The following is an 18,632-nucleotide window of genomic DNA, read 5'->3' on the forward strand; positions in this document are numbered from 1 at the left end:
GTTAATAATGAGGAATGAACTTTGGGATGTGGTGTGGCTGGCTTAGTATAGTTTGGGTTTTGGTGTTGTCGGATTTGAATTTATTCCTAGTTTGATCCACTTGGAATTAATTAATACTTGGTGTTTGTGGTCTATTTCTGTCAAAATGAGTTGGTGATACTTTATAGTCCATTTTTTATCAGTATTTCTTGAGGCAAGTATACAAGAAGAGTTTAATAACATGACAATTTTTTTCTCAATTGCAATTAATAAAAATTACATTAAAATGGACATTTTACAATTCCCTGGTATTAATTTAGGCAATATACCAGTTATGGCAATATAAAATATCCTTGGCAATGCCATTCTGCAGAACATATCCACCTTAAATACATCAATAAAAATATATATTTTTTCTCGGCAAATAAATTTATTATGATCATTTTTAATGGCGCATAACTAAGTTAGAGTGATGTGTGTTTTATCGATAAAAGTTATTGGCTGGTTCTAATTGGATTGGATTCATTTGAAACATGTCAATCAATGCATACTTTAAGGTATTAAATCAAGTATATTTCAGAAATAGGAGGGCTACAATCATTACAAAGTAGCTTATACACTAATCTAGTCATGTCGTTACTATAGCACCTACAGGTCAAAGTAGTACCAGAAGGTTCTACATTAGCAATGTAGTATGTTGACCTCCCCGGGTCAAAGACGCCCTACAATTCCGATAGTTCCACTTAATGGCGTCCTGATGTAAGATCAAGATTTAACCAATTTTCCATCGGCTAATTTCCATCCAGCTGACTTTGCAAAGGTGCAGTTAGTATTCGCAAAGGGCTTTGCTACTTTCCAGCTTGGCTGTCCAATCTGCCCCGAACTGATCAACCCTCCCCCGGAGCGGGATGAAGTCTCCCCACTCAGCGGGTTGCTTCATCAAGGCGCCTTGGCCTGGCCGGCTCCTCATTTAGAGGCGCGAGGCAAACCGTTTTGGACGGCTTCTCCGACGTGTTTACGTTCGGGGATGCTGCCCTGGCTTCATTTGCCCACTGAAGCTAGACTATCAGTCAAAGGCAGCCGTAGTGGTTACGCTCTTCTTGTATTCTTGCTTATTATCGGGTTTGTGTGTGCGCTCGGCGATACCCGTCCGTCCTCGCACAAGTATTGAGGCCAATTCGCCTGTGCTTTAGACTGAGAAACATTTGGACTTGACATTAAAGTAGAAGAAAGTCAAAAGTCCGTTGTAACAGTTTGCCTGCCAATTTAAAAGGATAATGCAACCAGCTCACGGCAAAACTATCACACCAGACACTGCCAAAACAAGTTCTAATTGGAAATAAGAGCAAGATTTTTTTTAAACCAGACACATTTTTAACTCAGAACTTAAACCCTATAGAGCATGTAGCCAGATGAGAATGAATTGAATATCCCACTCAACCCTAAAAACAAGGATGTCAACTACAAATGTTTTTTTTCTTTAGGAAAATTTAAGTTGTCACTGTTTGGAAACTATTGGATGGAGTATTTGGCCAGATGGATGAATTCATGATCAAATTCATATTTCAAGGGCATTCCAGGGACTGATGAGATTATGTGGTTTGACGAAATCGAATTATATCTTAACGTCTTGGAAAATTAGTTAGGATGGCTTCTCATTCCATTTTAAAAGAAGAAAATGTTATTTTAGAGTTACACTGGGTGCCTTATTGTCTGCATATGATTATATTATTTTGGGAGAAGAATTCTGATTGGACGTCAATTTGAGTCAATTTGTCAATTTTAACGGAGGCTGTTTTTTAATGAATATCCAAAGCAATTTTTCACAATTGAAAAAAACTCACATTTTGTTATATGCATTTAATCAGGCAGAAAAAATACTCTTATTTCAAGGCACATCCGTACTATGCAAAAGTAAACCACACCATAAGATTTCATCGTTGTTATAAAACAAGATGAAGCGTTAATAGTCAACATCTACAATGCATAAGAGCTATTGCATGTAAAAATAACAATAAAACCCACTTGTTGTTAATCTTAATTTACAACTTGAACATGACATAAAATTTGCATATTTGGGAACAAAGACAACACATTTTTATTGCAATATCAATACTATATTTTCTACATGGTGACATTGTGAAGTGGCTTCATTATTCATGCTCATGCTGACCTGCCAAAAAGAAATTAAAAAAATAAAATAAAAGACCACCACAGGTTAGCTTTTGAAAACCCATTCGAATACCAAGCTTTTCTCATGAATTGATTCGATATTGTTGTCGACAAAGTCTCCCGCATTGAAGTTAAGTGTATTCTGAAGTGTGCTGCTGTGCAGGGTTTTCATTAGAGTTAGTTGGAACATTAGATTCAGATTTCATCATCAGGTATTGCAGTTTCATGCCCTTGAATATGATCATTTTTCCACTCCGACTGGCATTGACGTTCACATTCTTTAGAATAGCATTGACAGTTTTTTTTATATATATATTCTACAGGATGATATTGCTACTCATTTCCCATAAGATGGTGTTATGACGTCCTGTTTTTTTTTTTTTTGGCATTTAAGTCTTCCGGTAATCACTTTGTTTCATTATTAAATTGCATTAAAAGTTTAATGTGCCCAAAATTTAATTAAACTAAGCTGCTCCATGATCACTACGGGCCAATATTTGATTGATCTAATCAAACTCTGTCTGGGGGTGATTATTAAGATTGTGGCGATACACTTTTTAATAGGTTGGGTTTTTATAGGTTGACATTGGCAAAGGAAGAGATTTCTTCGTGGACTCGTAAGGAAAAGTAATATGGAGATGTTTTGAAAAAATGCTTGGGCAAGGACGTTATTGTGAGGCTAAACACATGCTGTTATGTTTTATGTTAGGTTTTATAAATGCTACAAAAAATGTTTTCCAATGGGATGGAATTCATCGTAAATCTTATTATTACAAACAAAGTTGTAAACAGTACTTGTCAATATTTCCAAATGGATATTTACTGTTGAAACCAGCTCTCAAAATTATATTCATGAGGTAGTTTAATATCTAAGAGAGAGTTTAATATCTAAGTATTGTTTAATATCTAAGTATTGTTTAATATCTAAGTACTATTGAAAACAGTAGATATTTAGATATTAAACTGTCTCTCATAATTGTATAATTATGATATTACTCTAATTTTGAGAGCTGGTTTCAACAGTACTTAGATTTTAAACGGTACTTAGATATTAAACAGTACTTAGAAATTAAACAGTACTTTGATATTAAACAGTACTTTGATATTGAACAGTACTTAGATAGTAAACAGTACTTAGATATTAAACAGTACTTGGATATTAAACAGTACTTAGATATTAAACAGTACTTAGATATTAAACGGTACTTAGATCGTAAACAGTACTTAGATATTAAAATATCTCTCTTAGATATTAAAATATCTCTCTTAGATATTAAAATATCTCTCTTAGATATTAAAATATCGCTCTTAGATATTAAAATATCTCTCTTAGATATTAAAATATCTCTCTTAGATATTAAAATATCTCTCTTAGATATTACACTCAAATTTCCAGTTGCTCATAGGCTTTGAAACAATTGAAATAATTTGCACAATTTTAACCCCCAATTCCAACTCTAAATTCCTACAAATGAAAGCTTTCATTACTCAAATCATGCCCGGTTCAAAACAATACAACCCAGAGAGCACTGACTGGACTGTATGAATATTTCTCTTATTTATTAACATTCTCGTCATCAATTCCTGCTGTGATTGCTTTCATGAAATCATCCATCTGTTTAATTTCTGTTGCCAAATGCCATGACACTTTTATTGATGAGCCAACTTCAATGCAATGGGCGATAAGTGCGGATCAGCGGCTTACTGACGGCTCGCCATGAATTTTAATACCTTCACCATCTCTGCCTTCATTTGTCACAGGTGTTCATACTCGACTAATAGAAGTGAGACCCCACTACACCCCCCTCACCCCTCAACAAAACACCCACACCTTATGCTCGGGCGATAACCGCCAGTCGCTCTCGTTCATCTCCCTTCGCAACACCTTCCTTCATTTGGCGCTAGTCATCTCTCCGGCCTAATCCCTTTAAACCTCCATTAAGCTTCTATTCATTCCTACATAATGACTGCAGTCGTCCCAGTCCATTTTCCTTCCAAGCTCAAAGATTTAGAAAGGATTACATAGTAGAAAATCTCTTTGCCTGTTCTTACATATCGGCTAATCCGAAGGATATGTTGACGACGACTCGCGGTAATGGCGATCACCCGCATTTGATGCGACACCTTTTGGCCCGTCAGCAAAGGGGAAAAGATGTGTTTATAAATAAGACAACAGGTTTGAATCCAGTGCCGTTCACGTGATTTCAAACAAGCGCTTCTCTGGGAAACATCTACAAAGTCAATAATATATTGATGTGTTTAACGTTTGTGCGTATGATGCTCGTAGGTGACATTTGGCTGGATCCGGCCCAAGTAAATGCATCAAAACAAGCGACGCGGGGGCTGTTTGAACAACTTGTCTTTACGCGTGACTTGTTTTCTAATGAGGGTGACTTGTCCATCAGGGAGCAACATGGGCAGGATTGGAAAGGGCATTTTGTTGGAACGCCATTCGCACTGATTTTTCTGACACTCCCAAGCTTGGAAAATGCAGGAAAAATCAGTGGACTAAAGCGATAACAATACAGAAATAATACAGTATGTATGCGAGCACTTTAGCATGAAAATAAATGAGTATTTGGCCATCAAAATATGACAAAATCTAATAGTTTATGTGAAGAAAAATCGTGATTTCATTCACAAAGCCAAAATGGAACAAAAAATACAGTACTGCAAGTAACATGATACTACAAAAATAATGTTGTTGTCTCTATTGTAGAGTAATGACACTTCAGTTTATTTCTCTCCAGCATATTTTTATTTTACATTGCAGGAGAACCATTTGTCCTTATAATAAATGTATTTATTTCTGGGGTGATGCAAACCAATGTCTTACTCTTCATACAAATCATATTGATTTTAAATCCAAAACATTGAGTTTACAGCTTCTACACAAAACACATTTAACTCAACTCAAGCTGCCGCTCTGACTTCATTACTTAAAAACTATGAAAATATCCCCATAAATGTGTAAATTGAATTCCAAAACAAGAAAGATGCGCTAAACACCAACAGTACGAGATACTTCCATCCATCTTGCGCATGTTATACGTATAAAAATGAATATATAAAGCACACAGTCAAATATATCTATTCTTGTTAGATATAATTCTTAAAAATGGAGCTTGGTTAAGTAAATAAAAAGGATTAGCAGCCTATTTCTTTCTATAATGAGTTATGCGACTACAGCGGGACATCGCAACACCCTCCAAACAGTCGTAACGCTTGATAATCAGAAGATAGGAATAAAAGAAAGGGGAAAAAAAGTGAGGAAAAAGCGATGCGCCACAATAGAAGCTCACCCACGAGAGTCATGTCATCAGCAGATTTTATGATTGCTCCGTCTAGCTACGCGTCCCCACCGGAGACGTTCATTTGAACGAAAAGGTGAAGGGCACCGCGTCGTCGCTCTTTCTCCGCCGTTACTTTTGGGCTTCGCTAACGACTCGCACTGGGAAAACAACTCATGTGAAATGCCATATTAAAAAAAAAAAAATCTCACCTCCTTTTTCTTTCCCCGTCCCATGAGCGCATCAAAAAGACAGAAAAAATGTCCACACTTTGCAATTTATGACCATCAACACTGTAAGTAATGAACAAGGACGTTGACGGATTCATGTGCCCGTAAAGAAAAAGGCGCCTCCGTTCCGTGAAAGCTTTTATAATGCTCTACTAGAAAAGATGTCAATGATATTTACAAGACCCCTGTCTCAGTGCCAGGCGCTTGAGTGATGGTGTTATTCAAGTGACAACAGAGATATATGACATTGTTATGTGAATATTAAGAGAGCAGGAGACTGGTTTCTCAGTGAAGATCAACCAATGTTCATTTAACCTGTGATGTTTTTTCAGGTGATCCTCATGTTGACTAAATACTACGACTTCAGCTCGGGTCGAGTGACGGAGAGTTCTTTGTGGAGGTGAGAGCCTCGGCATTGTAGATTGATTGTTAAGTATCACAGATGATGATAGCCTCGGTATATTTGGTATGGTGACCATCCTATTCCAGGATCAACACTCATTTAAAGTGCAATAAAACAAAATTGTTCACACTATAAAAGGATAAAAAATAAACTAAATGATTTAATAATCCATAATAGCAAAAATATTTCTAATGTTTCAATGACAATATTGTTTTTAGGCCTTTTTTCAGCATTAAATGATGTTGAATGCATGGTTTTTAAAAGGAAAAAATTATTTAATAATCTTTTGTTTTGGATCCTGTCGTAAAAGCTAAAATATTTCTAATGTTTCAATGACAATTGTGTTTTTAGGCCTTTTTACAGCATTAAATGTTGATTACATGGTTTTTTTTTCAGCCTTTAACAAATTTAGAAAATGCTGTCAGAGTTGAAGAAATTGTATTTTGCATGTGGTTTTTCTTTGGGTATAATTTCAAGATATCCACAATAATGGACAGTTTAGACAGCTTTCAGGAAACTCAGGAAATTCCAAATTAATAATAATTTTCATGTACAATACGTGCTGAATCAATCTGACAAGCACATGCAAATGCGATCAAGTATAAATTTGACTTGTATTGTTTTTTTTCGTTCTACACCGCATTGTATTTGTGTTTTTCCACCTGCCAAAGATATTAAAAGTCAAGCTAAATTGACGCAGCCTCTGAAGCGTCAACACAAACACTACCAAGCCGTCCCCTCGCCGTGTGCACTCAACACGGGATCCTGTTGTTTATTTTGATAATTAAAGAAATCTCCATTCATCTAGCAAATTACTTCACAAATTTCTGCTGTTCCAATTTTCCGCCTGCCTGACATACCTAATGATACCATCAGCATCGTCACCACTAGGTGTGTTTCTCCCTTCTCATCCCCATCACCATATCTCCTTAATTGAATTTCAGATCCACCGATTACGGCACGACGTACGAGAAATTCAACGAAAAAGTCGGGCCTAAAACCATCCTGAGCTACTTGTACGTCAGTCCCAATAACAAGCGCAAGGTAAGTTTTGACGTTGTTGTGAAGATGGTAAAAAAAGAACAACAACCCCCCCTAAAATAAAAAAATAAATAAAAACCCGCATGTCGGAGCGTATCATTTTCCCTGCAAAGCAGCCCCGCGGGAGGTTTTCGGCACGAGTGCGTACGAGTGTGTACGCGGGCGGGCGTGCGGTCGGGATCGCACACTGCGAGCCCCCCCGGCACGGTAGCTGTCAGGTCGGCCCGCTGATCCCCGGCGTCTCCCTTCTCCTCTCATTTCAGATCATGCTACTGACCGACCCCGAGGTGGAGAGCAGCCTGCTCATTAGCCTGGACGAGGGGGCGTCCTATCAGAAACACAGCTTGGCCTTTGATATCCTCAGTCTTCTTTTCCACCCCGAGCAAGAGGATTGGATCCTGGCTTATAGCCACGACCAAAAGGTAACGCTGAAAGCTGTCGGATGGCGTCAAACGTGGGGGAATAAAAAAAAAAAAGGCAAAGATAAAGTTAACAAGCTCGGGATGGGAGGGAGGAGTAGGTGATGCTGATGCTGAGAATTTCCTCAGATGTTATATTAGCCTCAGAGGTAGCAGATGATACCTGATTTATGACCATTCTAAATAGCGGGTTGTAATTTACCTATACTAGGAATTCTCTAATTGGGCGGAAGAAGCTTCCCAGTACAGGCCAATTGGTTTTTTATTTATACTTTAAGTGTACTACATTGCAAAGGATTCATATAATATCATTAGGTGTCCATGGTTAGTATATTTGTATTGCTGTTTTGAGATCAGGGTTCAATCCCTGGTAGGTTTTGGCACTTTTGTGTGGAGTTAGCATATGTGGGTTTTATCCAGGTATGACACTCTAAATTGCCCCTATGTATTATTGGATGCTTGTCTGGTTGTGCTCTGTGATTGGCTGGGTTATTGGATTGGATTGGATAACTTTATTCATCCCTGCGCATAATAAGAGGATAAAGCGGTTAGGACATGAACTATTGAATAATCACTTTATTGTTGTTTTGATGGCATTTATTTTAGCACATTGATCGTGTCATTACCAGTTTCCTCTATTTAATTTGACATTTCAGCATCATTCCTATAAACCTGGCCCTTTTATTTTTCCCATAACGCTTTACTTTATCATTTCATTTTTTTTTTACAATTACAAAACCTGGTAGATTAATGAATTTTTCATTTGAAGCTTTAAAACAATCCTTAACTATATTTGCTAAATAACATTGACTTTTTTTTCCCTCCAACTTAACACATGATTTTCCTTCAAAAAGTCAATTTTCCACTTAAGTATGACTTCTTTCGTGCTAGTTTTCAGTAAATTTGACCCCGGCGATACTTCAAATCAAGTTCTATACTCAAAAGTACCCACAATTGTCGTCGCATAGAAAATAAACGAGCATGAGGTGACCTTGCAAACAACGTTACATGATATTGATGGACGCACAAGCACGAGTGCACCTTACGAGCCCTCCCGCGCACAAAGAAGCTTCATTAGTTGGCGAGAAGCCCGCTGTCTTCTTTGCTCAACGCCACAGACGTCAAACGCCGCCCCCCCGACCCCCAATCGGCTATTGCGGGACTTGATATTGAGAAAGGCGAGAAGTGAGATAAATGGCACGGCCAGGAGATGAAAGCCTGCTGGACAAAAGGCGTCCAGCGCCCCAATAAAGATGCGCTCCACAAGTTTGCCCCGGCGGCGGTCATTGTGTACGTCTTTGTAAAGCCCAATTTCAGCGTTTCTTTCATCGGTCCCCAGGCACGATTACCCTTGGATTGGTTTCATTTTCCATTTATCGATTGTCTTGTCTTGTCTCTTAAAAGTTGCGAGTTGCTGAGATGAGACAAAAATGATGCCAATCCCCGGAAGAGCCTTTTGGGTGCTAACGGGCCGAGTGAATAGTTAAACGACCGCTTTCACGCCGACGCTCCCTTTCGACCTTGATTCGAGCCAATTAGCTTTGTCCCTTTAGCGTTCTCCTGATGATGCAACTGCCTGTAAAGCCACGGATGGCCGTAGACGTCCAAATCGTTCAATCTGGACCAATCGCTTCACTTTTTTGAATGACTCCTTTTTTGTTATTCGTACAAAAAGGCAGAAAATGATCACCTGAAATTCATTCATCCATTTTCTGAACTGCAAGGGTGCTGGAGACTATCCCAGCCAACTAAGGACACCTTGAATCAGTTGCCAGCCAATCGCAGGGCACGAAATAACGGACAACCAATCATAGCCATGGGCAATTTAGAGTGTTTAACCAGCTTACCATGCACAATTTTGGGATGTGGGAGGGGTCTGGAGTACCCGGAGAAAACCCACACAAGCCCAGAGAGAACATGCAAATGCTACACAACAAGGAGCAACTTGGAATTGAACCCACGACCCAAACACTGTGAGGCCGATACACTAAACACTCACCCACCAGGCCGCCATCATAAAAAATGCTATGATTATTATTATTTTTTTTACATGTAATTAGTAGAAATTCAGTGTAAAAGTGACACTTTTTTGGTGATAATTTAATTTGACTGAGTTTTTAGGTTAATGTCAATTTTGATATGTTAATGTAGATTTGATAGAACTGCTGTCTGTTTCAATAAGGCAAAAAACTTAATTTGTTATGGCGTTTTTGCAAAAAAACAAAAATGACAATGAAACATGACTCTTTTGACATAACATTAAAATAGACTTCTAAGAACAAAGTAAGAAAAGAGAGCAATCATACACTGCTTGAAACCTGTTTCAAGGTCGATCCCGAATCACCTGAATGACTTTTGAAATTGGCTCCATTTGGAGTCGCGTCGCCGAGGGGCTCTTGAGGGGGAAAAATAGACGGACGGACGGCACGGCAGCCGTCGTTGGAACACGAGCTGACTTTCCCTATTGTCAAAAATCCGTTAAAGCGTGACCACGTGTGATGTAACAATAGCGAGCAGATTTATTCGGCCGTGCCTCTCAGACAGAAAGTCATCCGAGCGGAACCATACTCGGTCCTGAGTGTGCATTTCTGATACGGACCCATCGGAAAATGTTTGGGATATTTGGCTTCTGGGTAAAATTGCAGTAAGGTTCGAAAAACACCATCACCTTGTAAAACCTTTGTATGAGGATGTCCTTATTGAAAAGTCAGCAAAACTCTTATATTGTCAAACTCAAGGTCAAAAGTTCAGAGGCACTTTTTATAAAGTGTAGTTGGCAACTTAATGATGTTCTGAGACGGATTATTCATTTTTTTTAACCAAATTCAGGATACAGCCGCCGCCCGACGACAAATTTGACTTGCCACATGATTGCACTCCATGCGGGAAGACGTACTTTTGACGTTTTGATTGGCAAATTTGAGCAGTCGTCTCGTCACACCATGCCGAGCTCGTTTGGCATGTGCATCTCATTGAGATAAAAACAAGCACCTTAAGTAGGAAGGATAATGTTCTTCTTATGATGCCTCTTAAATACACTTTTGTCCTCCTTGAAGGTTGTTGACGCTTCTCATTTACTATTTTGGCTTCTTACTATTTTTTTAGAGTCTCTTGAAGCTTTTGTTTACTCATTTTTGCCACTTTTTTCAGTTTTATTTTGAAATTCAGCCCTAAAAGCTTATTTTCTACCCTGGATTGGTCATTTGAGATAGACCAATCACAATCTTAGATCTCCTGCCTTTATGCTATGATTTTTTTTAATTTTTAATTTAAAAGTCAAAATACATACATGTAAACGAGTGCCTTATCATTTTTTTTGTAATTTCACCACATTTAAAGTGGAAAAAAATGAATATTTAAAAAATATATATTCTTATGCTGTTGGTAATCAATGAGAGGATGCATTCCAGAATAATCTACTGTAATAAAAAGAGGATTAAAGCAGTTCTAGATGTAATATCTCAGTTCTATCACCAGCAATTTCAGTATTTTAGCTTACAGGTTAGCAAAGAGCCAGATGCACTCATCCAAAGAGCCACATGTGGCTCCCGAGCCATAATTTCCCTACCCCATGCACTACACTATGGGTGACCTCGGAATTTTAAGATAAGGGAAAAATATGACTCTAAAAATAAGACGGCATTTGCAAATTTTTAGCACCGGCACAAAAGAATGTCGTGGCTCAGCGTGGGGGCGTAAAAAGTTTACAATGACAGAAAAATAATGTATTCTCTTTTGCCAATTAATAATCCGAAATGCCGCTGAGTCAGTAAAGGAAGACTTTTTAAAATACAGAAGCAGATTTGCATATCAAAAAGCGCCGCCTGTCTGCAGCGCATTTCATCTTTTCCATTATAAACGCAGTCACGGCATATTTTGTCTTCTCACAGCACTTTTCTAAATGCCTCCACTTTAACAAATCTTATTTTTTGTCGCACCACTTTTCCATAATGATCCAATAAGTGCAGTATTCTAATGTTTTTTTCTTCTTTTTTCCAGCTTTATGTATCGGTGGAATTTGGAAGACGGTGGCAACTTATACACGACAACGTGGTCTCCAACAGATTTTACTGGTGAGCATGAACGCAACATCAATATGATCTGTATGATCTCCTCTCTATTTTTTTGTGTGTCTTTATACACAAGCCCTCCTTTCATAAAGAGAAAGTGATCCTACTTACCTGCGAATGACTCATACTGCGGCACGACAAATCCTCCCAATCAATGAATATCTTTCAACCCGATGACTGGCACCGCTATAAGTGAAAATTACCATATTTTCTCACATATAAGCCTTATTTGTCACTCAAAAAAGATTATATGCGCACAAATTAGACTGACAAAAACACGAAACGGCATAACGTAAGACAATGAGGCCGATTTGGTCATTTCTTTTCGAAATAAAGAAAAGATAAACAGATACAACTCTAAATAAAATTGATTTTGATGTCTAGCAATGAAATTCAAGGAAAAAAATACCTTTTTTTGCATAAAAAGTGCAAAAAAACTCACTTCTTTCAGCCATTGCTTGCTCAGAGTGCTGCCATCTTACCTTGAGATAACAAACTAGACCGCTATAGACACACTTCCAGGTTGTACTGCTCACATGACCTCCTTTTTTAATTCGTAAACATGCAAGCAACACCATCTCAGAAATACCACTTACACTGATTTTTCTTAAGATTTTCCCCTTCAAAGTAACACATTGGAGGTAAAAAATTATCACCTGAAATTTATTCATCCATTTTCTGAACTGCTTATCCTCACAAGAGTCCTGGAGCCTATCCCAGCCAATCATAGGGCACCAGGACGGACAACCAATCATAGCCAGGTTCAATTTAGAGCTCAGAAATACCACGTACAATGATTTTTCTTAAGATTTTCCCTTCAAAGTAACACATTAGAGATGAAAAAGTGTGAATCAGGAGGCGTCTTATAAAGAAATGTAACATTTTTAAGGCTTATACGCGGAAATGGTCAATATGTGAGAAAATACGCTAGTTAAAATATTGGTTAATCAACAGTGGACATGACGCAATTATGGGAAACATTGAGAAAGAGTTTAAGGATGCAGATCTTGTTTTGCTAAATTATGTATGTCTCCCTTTTTTTAAAGAATCTAGTTTACAAACCAAGGTTAATATTTGATGCGGCCAAGACACTCACCTCATGAAATATCGAGTCATGGCATCCATACGATGTCCATCCCTGCATTTTTGGGTTGTTTCGCCGATGAATATTCATGGCTGACCCGAGGCGTTGGCTTTTCGATGGCCAACGCGTTGGGGTGTTTTAACGAGTGTAAATACAAGGATTAAAGGGTCCACATGAATGTTTCATGGAAAAGCCGTAGATTGTTGTTGCTTTGAGAATACTCGAGGGAAGAGCTGAGGAGGAATTGGGTATTCCATGTTGAGCTAAGCACAAAAACGCCATCCGGTTCAATGCAGATGGTCATAAAATGGTAACAACTAAATACAGATTGAAGAGGGAAATGTATTAAAGTAAGTTGTACATAATGATTAAATGTTAAATAGTTTTAATGTAGTCTAATGTTTCATGCAAAGCTTAGAAATGTGCATTAAAATGACAATTTTCAAGCTTTTTCGATTATTTTGAACAATATTTACTGTGTTACATTGGGGTTTTAAAATTAAATATGAGTTTGGGGTTAAATTTCAGGTGTCAAATCGAATTTGGAAGGTTTAATTTAATTCAGGTTTGTGTTCCAATGTGTTTTTTTTTATTTTAAGCAAATGAAATGTTGATTGTTGAAGTGAAAAAGAAGGAAAAACGCCCTCGACCCGTTTTTTTTTCAACACTACAAACCACCGAAGCAAACAATTCCCTCGATAGCTGACACACAAACTGAAATCCGATGCATGAGATCTGCAGACAAAAGGTTTCATGGCAATTATCCATATTGTAACAGTAGTTCACAACCTAAAAAAAATAAGGTTTTAAATGCGGATTATTGTCTTGCACCTAATTTCAAGCCAAGGATCATGTTTAATAGTCAATGTTCAAACCAATGTTACATTTTAAGCTAAATTTACTGTTAAAAATTAGCCTTTCAAGTCATAGTCCAGCTTCAACTTGAGCCTTTCAAGATCGTGTTAAGGTTTTAAACACGGATTATAGTGTCAAACCAGAGTTCAAATTGCCTGAATCGGCTTTTAAACAAGGATTTTTACGGTTGAGTTATTGTTTTAAACTCATGTTAGAGCTTCAAAGTAAGGTTAAAAGCTCAGGTTAGACTTTTCAACCTGTTTTATTTCGGGTCTCAAAGTCAGGTCTAAGATCTAAAGCCATAAAATAACAACCCAATCAGATATGGCGCCCTACAGTCAAACATAATAAACAACTCCTATTTTTTTTCTATTATATTTGATTCCTCTTGAGAACTACAGGAACATTCCCATAAATTCCCAAAGTCTCTATGAAAGTAATGACATATCCACAACTCTGCATACTGCATTTAAACAAAGATGATTTACAAGAACTTTTTTAAACACTCACCCACGCTAGTCCAACATAACACCCTGTTTCCACGGTTGTGTACGTGTGTGTTAACTTATGAGCCGGGGGTGCCGTTTAACAGCGCCGGGGTTCCATCTTGGAGCAAGAGGCTGCTGTTTGCTGATAGAATAGCATGAAGTATTGGACAGAAAGTCCATTAAAAGAGATGGAGCTGGGAAGCAATTACAGAGTGCTGAGGGAGGCAGGACGCCGCCACCGACTTGTTATATGAGAGTTTGCGCCCGCTATGGAAAATGAGAAGAAGCTCGCGGTGTGTCAAAACAGCCGCTATTCATCCAACAAGTGGTCTTCGCTGTCAGTGGACGCATTAGCGGTAGCGTGAAAAATATCCCCTAAAAGCCCCGCGAAATGGCCAAATACACCTTGGCCGTAAAGCGTACTTCGGGCTACGCGTCCATCACTTTTAGAGATGAGTCGTTGTTTTATCGTTCCCGCAAGGACGCTCGTTATGGCAGAGACGCGTCCAATGTGACAGCTAAATATGGAATGCGTAACCTCTTACAATGACGGATTAGTGTTTACGTGATGGCTTTTATTTCTTTTCATTTAGTGCAAGTAATTCGGATTCACATTAAAATTGAGGAGTGGATTATTTCACTGCCATTGACGGTGATTGGCTGCCATTCTGTTTTAATTGGGAAAGCGAGACGATTGAGGGACATTGACGAAAATACTGTATTTTCATGACTATAAGGCGCACTGCATTATAAGGCGCACCCTCAATGCATGACACTTTTCAATGTTTTTTCTATATATAAGGCGCACCGCATTATAAGGCACACCCTCAATAAATGACACATTTTAATGTTTTTCCATATATAAAGCACACTGGATTATAAGGCGCACCCTTAATGAATGATACATTTTAATGTTTTTCCATATATAAAGCGCACTGGATTATAAGGCGCACTGTCTTTTTGGGAGAAAATTTAAGACTTTTAAGTGTGCCTTATAGTCGTGAAAATACAGTAGATGTCCAATACATTATCTGATAATTAAGAACACTTTTGCTTAAATGTTTTCCAAACTATTATCTCATCAAACCTGTTGTAAAAATGCATTTCAGGTGTTCTTTAGGTTTGGTCATGTGACATTCTCCATGCAATAAATAGCATTATTCACATTGAAGTGAAGCACTTGTGTATCTAATTCTAATTTACATTTATTCTTCAATTGATTCTGAAGGATATTCTTTGAAAATACCTTTTATTGTTGATAACATGAACAAGAAAATGTTCTTTGTCATGTTAAAATTTGAACTCAACAACAGTAAGGCTATGTGAGGACAGCTTCCAGTTGCTACGGTAACAATGTGGCATGACGTCTGGCATGTTCCCCATCTGGCATTTGTTTTCACTCAGATACTACTTCAACACTCCAATTGAAAATGTATTTGATAATGAATTCTCTCAGCCTCTATCTAGTTAGTCATAAAATGTTACGAGGAGGGACGGAGAGGAGGACACTTGATCATGAAAGCGTGACTTATCTGCTCCTCCTTCTCCTCCTCCTCCTCCTCCTCCACTAGGCGGGGGTGATTAATTTAACAACTTTCTACTTTACTTGACAACTATTTTGGGAAGTAAATATTGGAATGAACCTGAGACAAATATTGGAATTGATGTTGTTTTTGTAGAGAAGGTCAGACCTTTTTTTCTGACAGCGTTAAGCCGCACCACTTGGGATTTATTCCTATAACAGATAGTGGTGTAAATCAGCAATTTCACGAGGATGGGATACAATGTCAAATCTTTGGAGTTTGCACACTTAGTTTGAAACAATTCAAACCCAAGGGCCTTTCATTGGTTTCCTGTATAAATATTTCGACAAATGCATTATAAAATACAAAGAATTTGGACATTTTTGACATATTTTTTGGCTGAAACATTTCAATAATTGGAATGACAAAGCCACATTTTGCCTATTATTGACTATGTCCATACACACTTAGAATCAAAACATTTCCAAATCAATTTTCCATAGTTTTGAAATGTATTTTTTGCACTTTCAACTTTCCGCAAAATGGCAATAATTTTAATTTCTGCTGAACAATATAAACCTCAAGAAAAATGATGCTAGAAACTCTAAAAATGACATTTTTTTAGTGGTGTTAACGGCAAAGGGCATCAAATCCATTCCTGTCATTTGAGCTCATATTAATAGACTCATTTGTGTTCTGTTTCAGGTCTCGATTGGGTTTAGACAAAGAGCAAGGAATGATCCACCTGGAGATTAACGTCTCTGATGGACGTGAGTATAATGGCCCTATTTTATCATAGGATGTGTCCATAAAGCTTCATTTTCAATTTACTTCAAATATCCCATTCCTCTCCCTGGAATGAAAGCAAAGCTTTTTTGGTTGCATTTAGCTTTATTAATTCATCTTTCAAAGGCCAGGCTGCCATTTGGCTTTCCTCCTGGACCATAGCGCCGAGAGAAGGCCACTTCTCTAATGCCCCCGCTGTGTTAATGTCGCGTCCTCGGAGAGACGGCGAGCGCTCTTTGCTCTGACGCTAACAACACGGGACAGCTCTCGCCCCGAAGATGCAATCGGAAATCGGTTCCCATCCCAAACCGGCTAAAAAAGACGGGCTTTTTTAGAATATTGTCATGTATTGTCGCCCAACCACCAAACTCCAACAAAACATGACAAATGTATTCATTCATTTTTTAAGTATCCGCTCATTGGCTGCCAACTTTTCCCTCAAACTATAATTGGACATCTGTCGCCATCAATGGCCAGCCTAAAAATATCAATAACTGTTAAAAAAAAAACTAAAGGCTACCAAGTAAATAAATTTAAAGTATATTGCAAAAAAATGTCCAACAAATGACAAGAGAGCTCAATTTATCACATTTCATTGTTTATTAAATAAGTTAACATATCCAAAAATAGATTGAAAATTAAATACAGCGACAGTACGTTTTATACTATATAGTATTTGTATTTACACGGGTGAAAAATACTATATAGTATTTGTATTTACACAAGTGAAAAATACTATATAGTATTTGCATTTACATAAGTAAAAAATACTATATAGTATTTGTATTTACACGAGTGAAAAATACTATACAGTATTTGTATTTACACAAAAATAAGAGAGCATAAAAATCAAGAAAATCGCAATCAACACAGCTCAATTAATCATGTTGGAATTTTTTTCATGTATCTTTATTTATGAGATCCTGATGTTTAAACTTACTTTATTTTCCACCTTATTTTGCACTGCACAAGTGATTTGCAAAAAATCATAGCTTTATTGTATAATAGCTTTCTTAAAATAAGAAAAACAGTATCAGATCGGGACTCCATTTCGGCAAAATCAGTCAAAAATATACAATCAGGACATCTGATCCAGTTTGGGTCGGCCAAATATTTGAGAAAACATCCACATAAGCCCGGCATAAACCTTAATGGCCGCCCACAACAAACTTCTTTCTTCTTTTGACTCCTTTGTGGTGGTATTTTTAGCTCTGTTGTCTGGCTTTGCCCACAGGGTCGCAGTACATCACTTGCAAACTTCAAAATTGCTCTGAGGGAAACAAGGGCAAGCCTTTCCCCGGGTTTATCATCCCCAACTCCCTGGTGGTGCAGGACCAATACGTTTTCATCCAGGTGGGTTTTTTACAACAAGGACGGGCTTCATTAAAAGTCAATTAAAAACCGTAAAAAAGCCTGGCATTCAAATGCGTCTTCGCCCGGGCCGCTGTTTTTCACCGACTAAAAGGGAGCCATTACCCTGGCAAAAGATTGAAAAAAATCCTAGTGTCGCGCGTTGGGGCTCAGCGCGGCTCCGACGCCCCTCGCCGATCGCCGTTTGCGGCGCAGCGTGACTTGTTGGACACGCGCTGCGAGCGCTCAAGGGTGTGCCGACTTTGGCGGCATTTGGCGCCAATATGATTAGCGCTCTTGTGTTTCCAGGTGCCCACTGGAGGCCAGTCTGTCCATTACGTGTCCTATAAAAGACATTCTTTCTACCCAGTCAAGCTCCCAAAGTACACGCTGCCCAAGGTAAGGTGACACCATGGCGTCTTTTAATTGTTGAGCCTATTGTTACAAAAGATGTCTGCTAATTCCGATTTTCATCAGGGTTGTTTTTTTTCCTTTTTATTGGCTAAAACAAGGGTATTCTTACTTTATTGATTTACACAATCTTTTGTCATAGTTATGCCTTCTTTTCAGGGGCATTTTAACTGCAAAACCATATACATAAATGTATAAAATAATTGCTTTATGGTCTTCTTTTGATACTAAGATAAGGTTTACAACTATCTACATCAACAGCCACCACAGTCAATTCACAAATTAACTTTTTGGCTGTCTTGGACTGTGATAGACGTCCAATTTTATTTGAAATTATTGCTGTAAATGAAAGTGAAGGAGGTCAATATTTACAATTTAAGTGGTATCTGATTGATTAAAGCCTGTAAAAAATGGTTTCTAAAAAATCAATGCAGTTTAAATGAGTGTTTAGTAACAAAATGCCTGTGATATCGAATCATTTTTAAAGGGAAAAACAATTAAACATTGGGATATTTTAACAAGAAAGATGAA

At 37.9% G+C, this 18,632-nt stretch overlaps 1 protein-coding gene across 2 annotated transcripts in view; it reads left to right on the forward strand.

Moving 5' to 3' along the window:
- LOC144205295 (VPS10 domain-containing receptor SorCS1-like) overlaps positions 1 to 18,632 on the forward strand; it is a 65,221-nt gene that overhangs the window by 23,156 nt on the left and 23,433 nt on the right. For both annotated transcript variants that reach the window (XM_077729572.1, XM_077729571.1), the window contains 7 exons: positions 6,004 to 6,071; positions 7,019 to 7,118; positions 7,379 to 7,537; positions 11,534 to 11,607; positions 16,260 to 16,324; positions 17,575 to 17,693; positions 18,000 to 18,089. In XM_077729572.1, coding sequence (XP_077585698.1) covers positions 6,013 to 6,071; positions 7,019 to 7,118; positions 7,379 to 7,537; positions 11,534 to 11,607; positions 16,260 to 16,324; positions 17,575 to 17,693; positions 18,000 to 18,089 — 666 coding nt within the window. In that variant the 5' untranslated portion in view covers positions 6,004 to 6,012. The remainder of the gene's footprint in view (positions 1 to 6,003; positions 6,072 to 7,018; positions 7,119 to 7,378; positions 7,538 to 11,533; positions 11,608 to 16,259; positions 16,325 to 17,574; positions 17,694 to 17,999; positions 18,090 to 18,632) is intronic.

The sequence above is a fragment of the Stigmatopora nigra genome, chromosome 12 (genome assembly GCF_051989575.1).
Source record: "Stigmatopora nigra isolate UIUO_SnigA chromosome 12, RoL_Snig_1.1, whole genome shotgun sequence".
NCBI lineage: Eukaryota > Metazoa > Chordata > Actinopteri > Syngnathiformes > Syngnathidae > Stigmatopora > Stigmatopora nigra.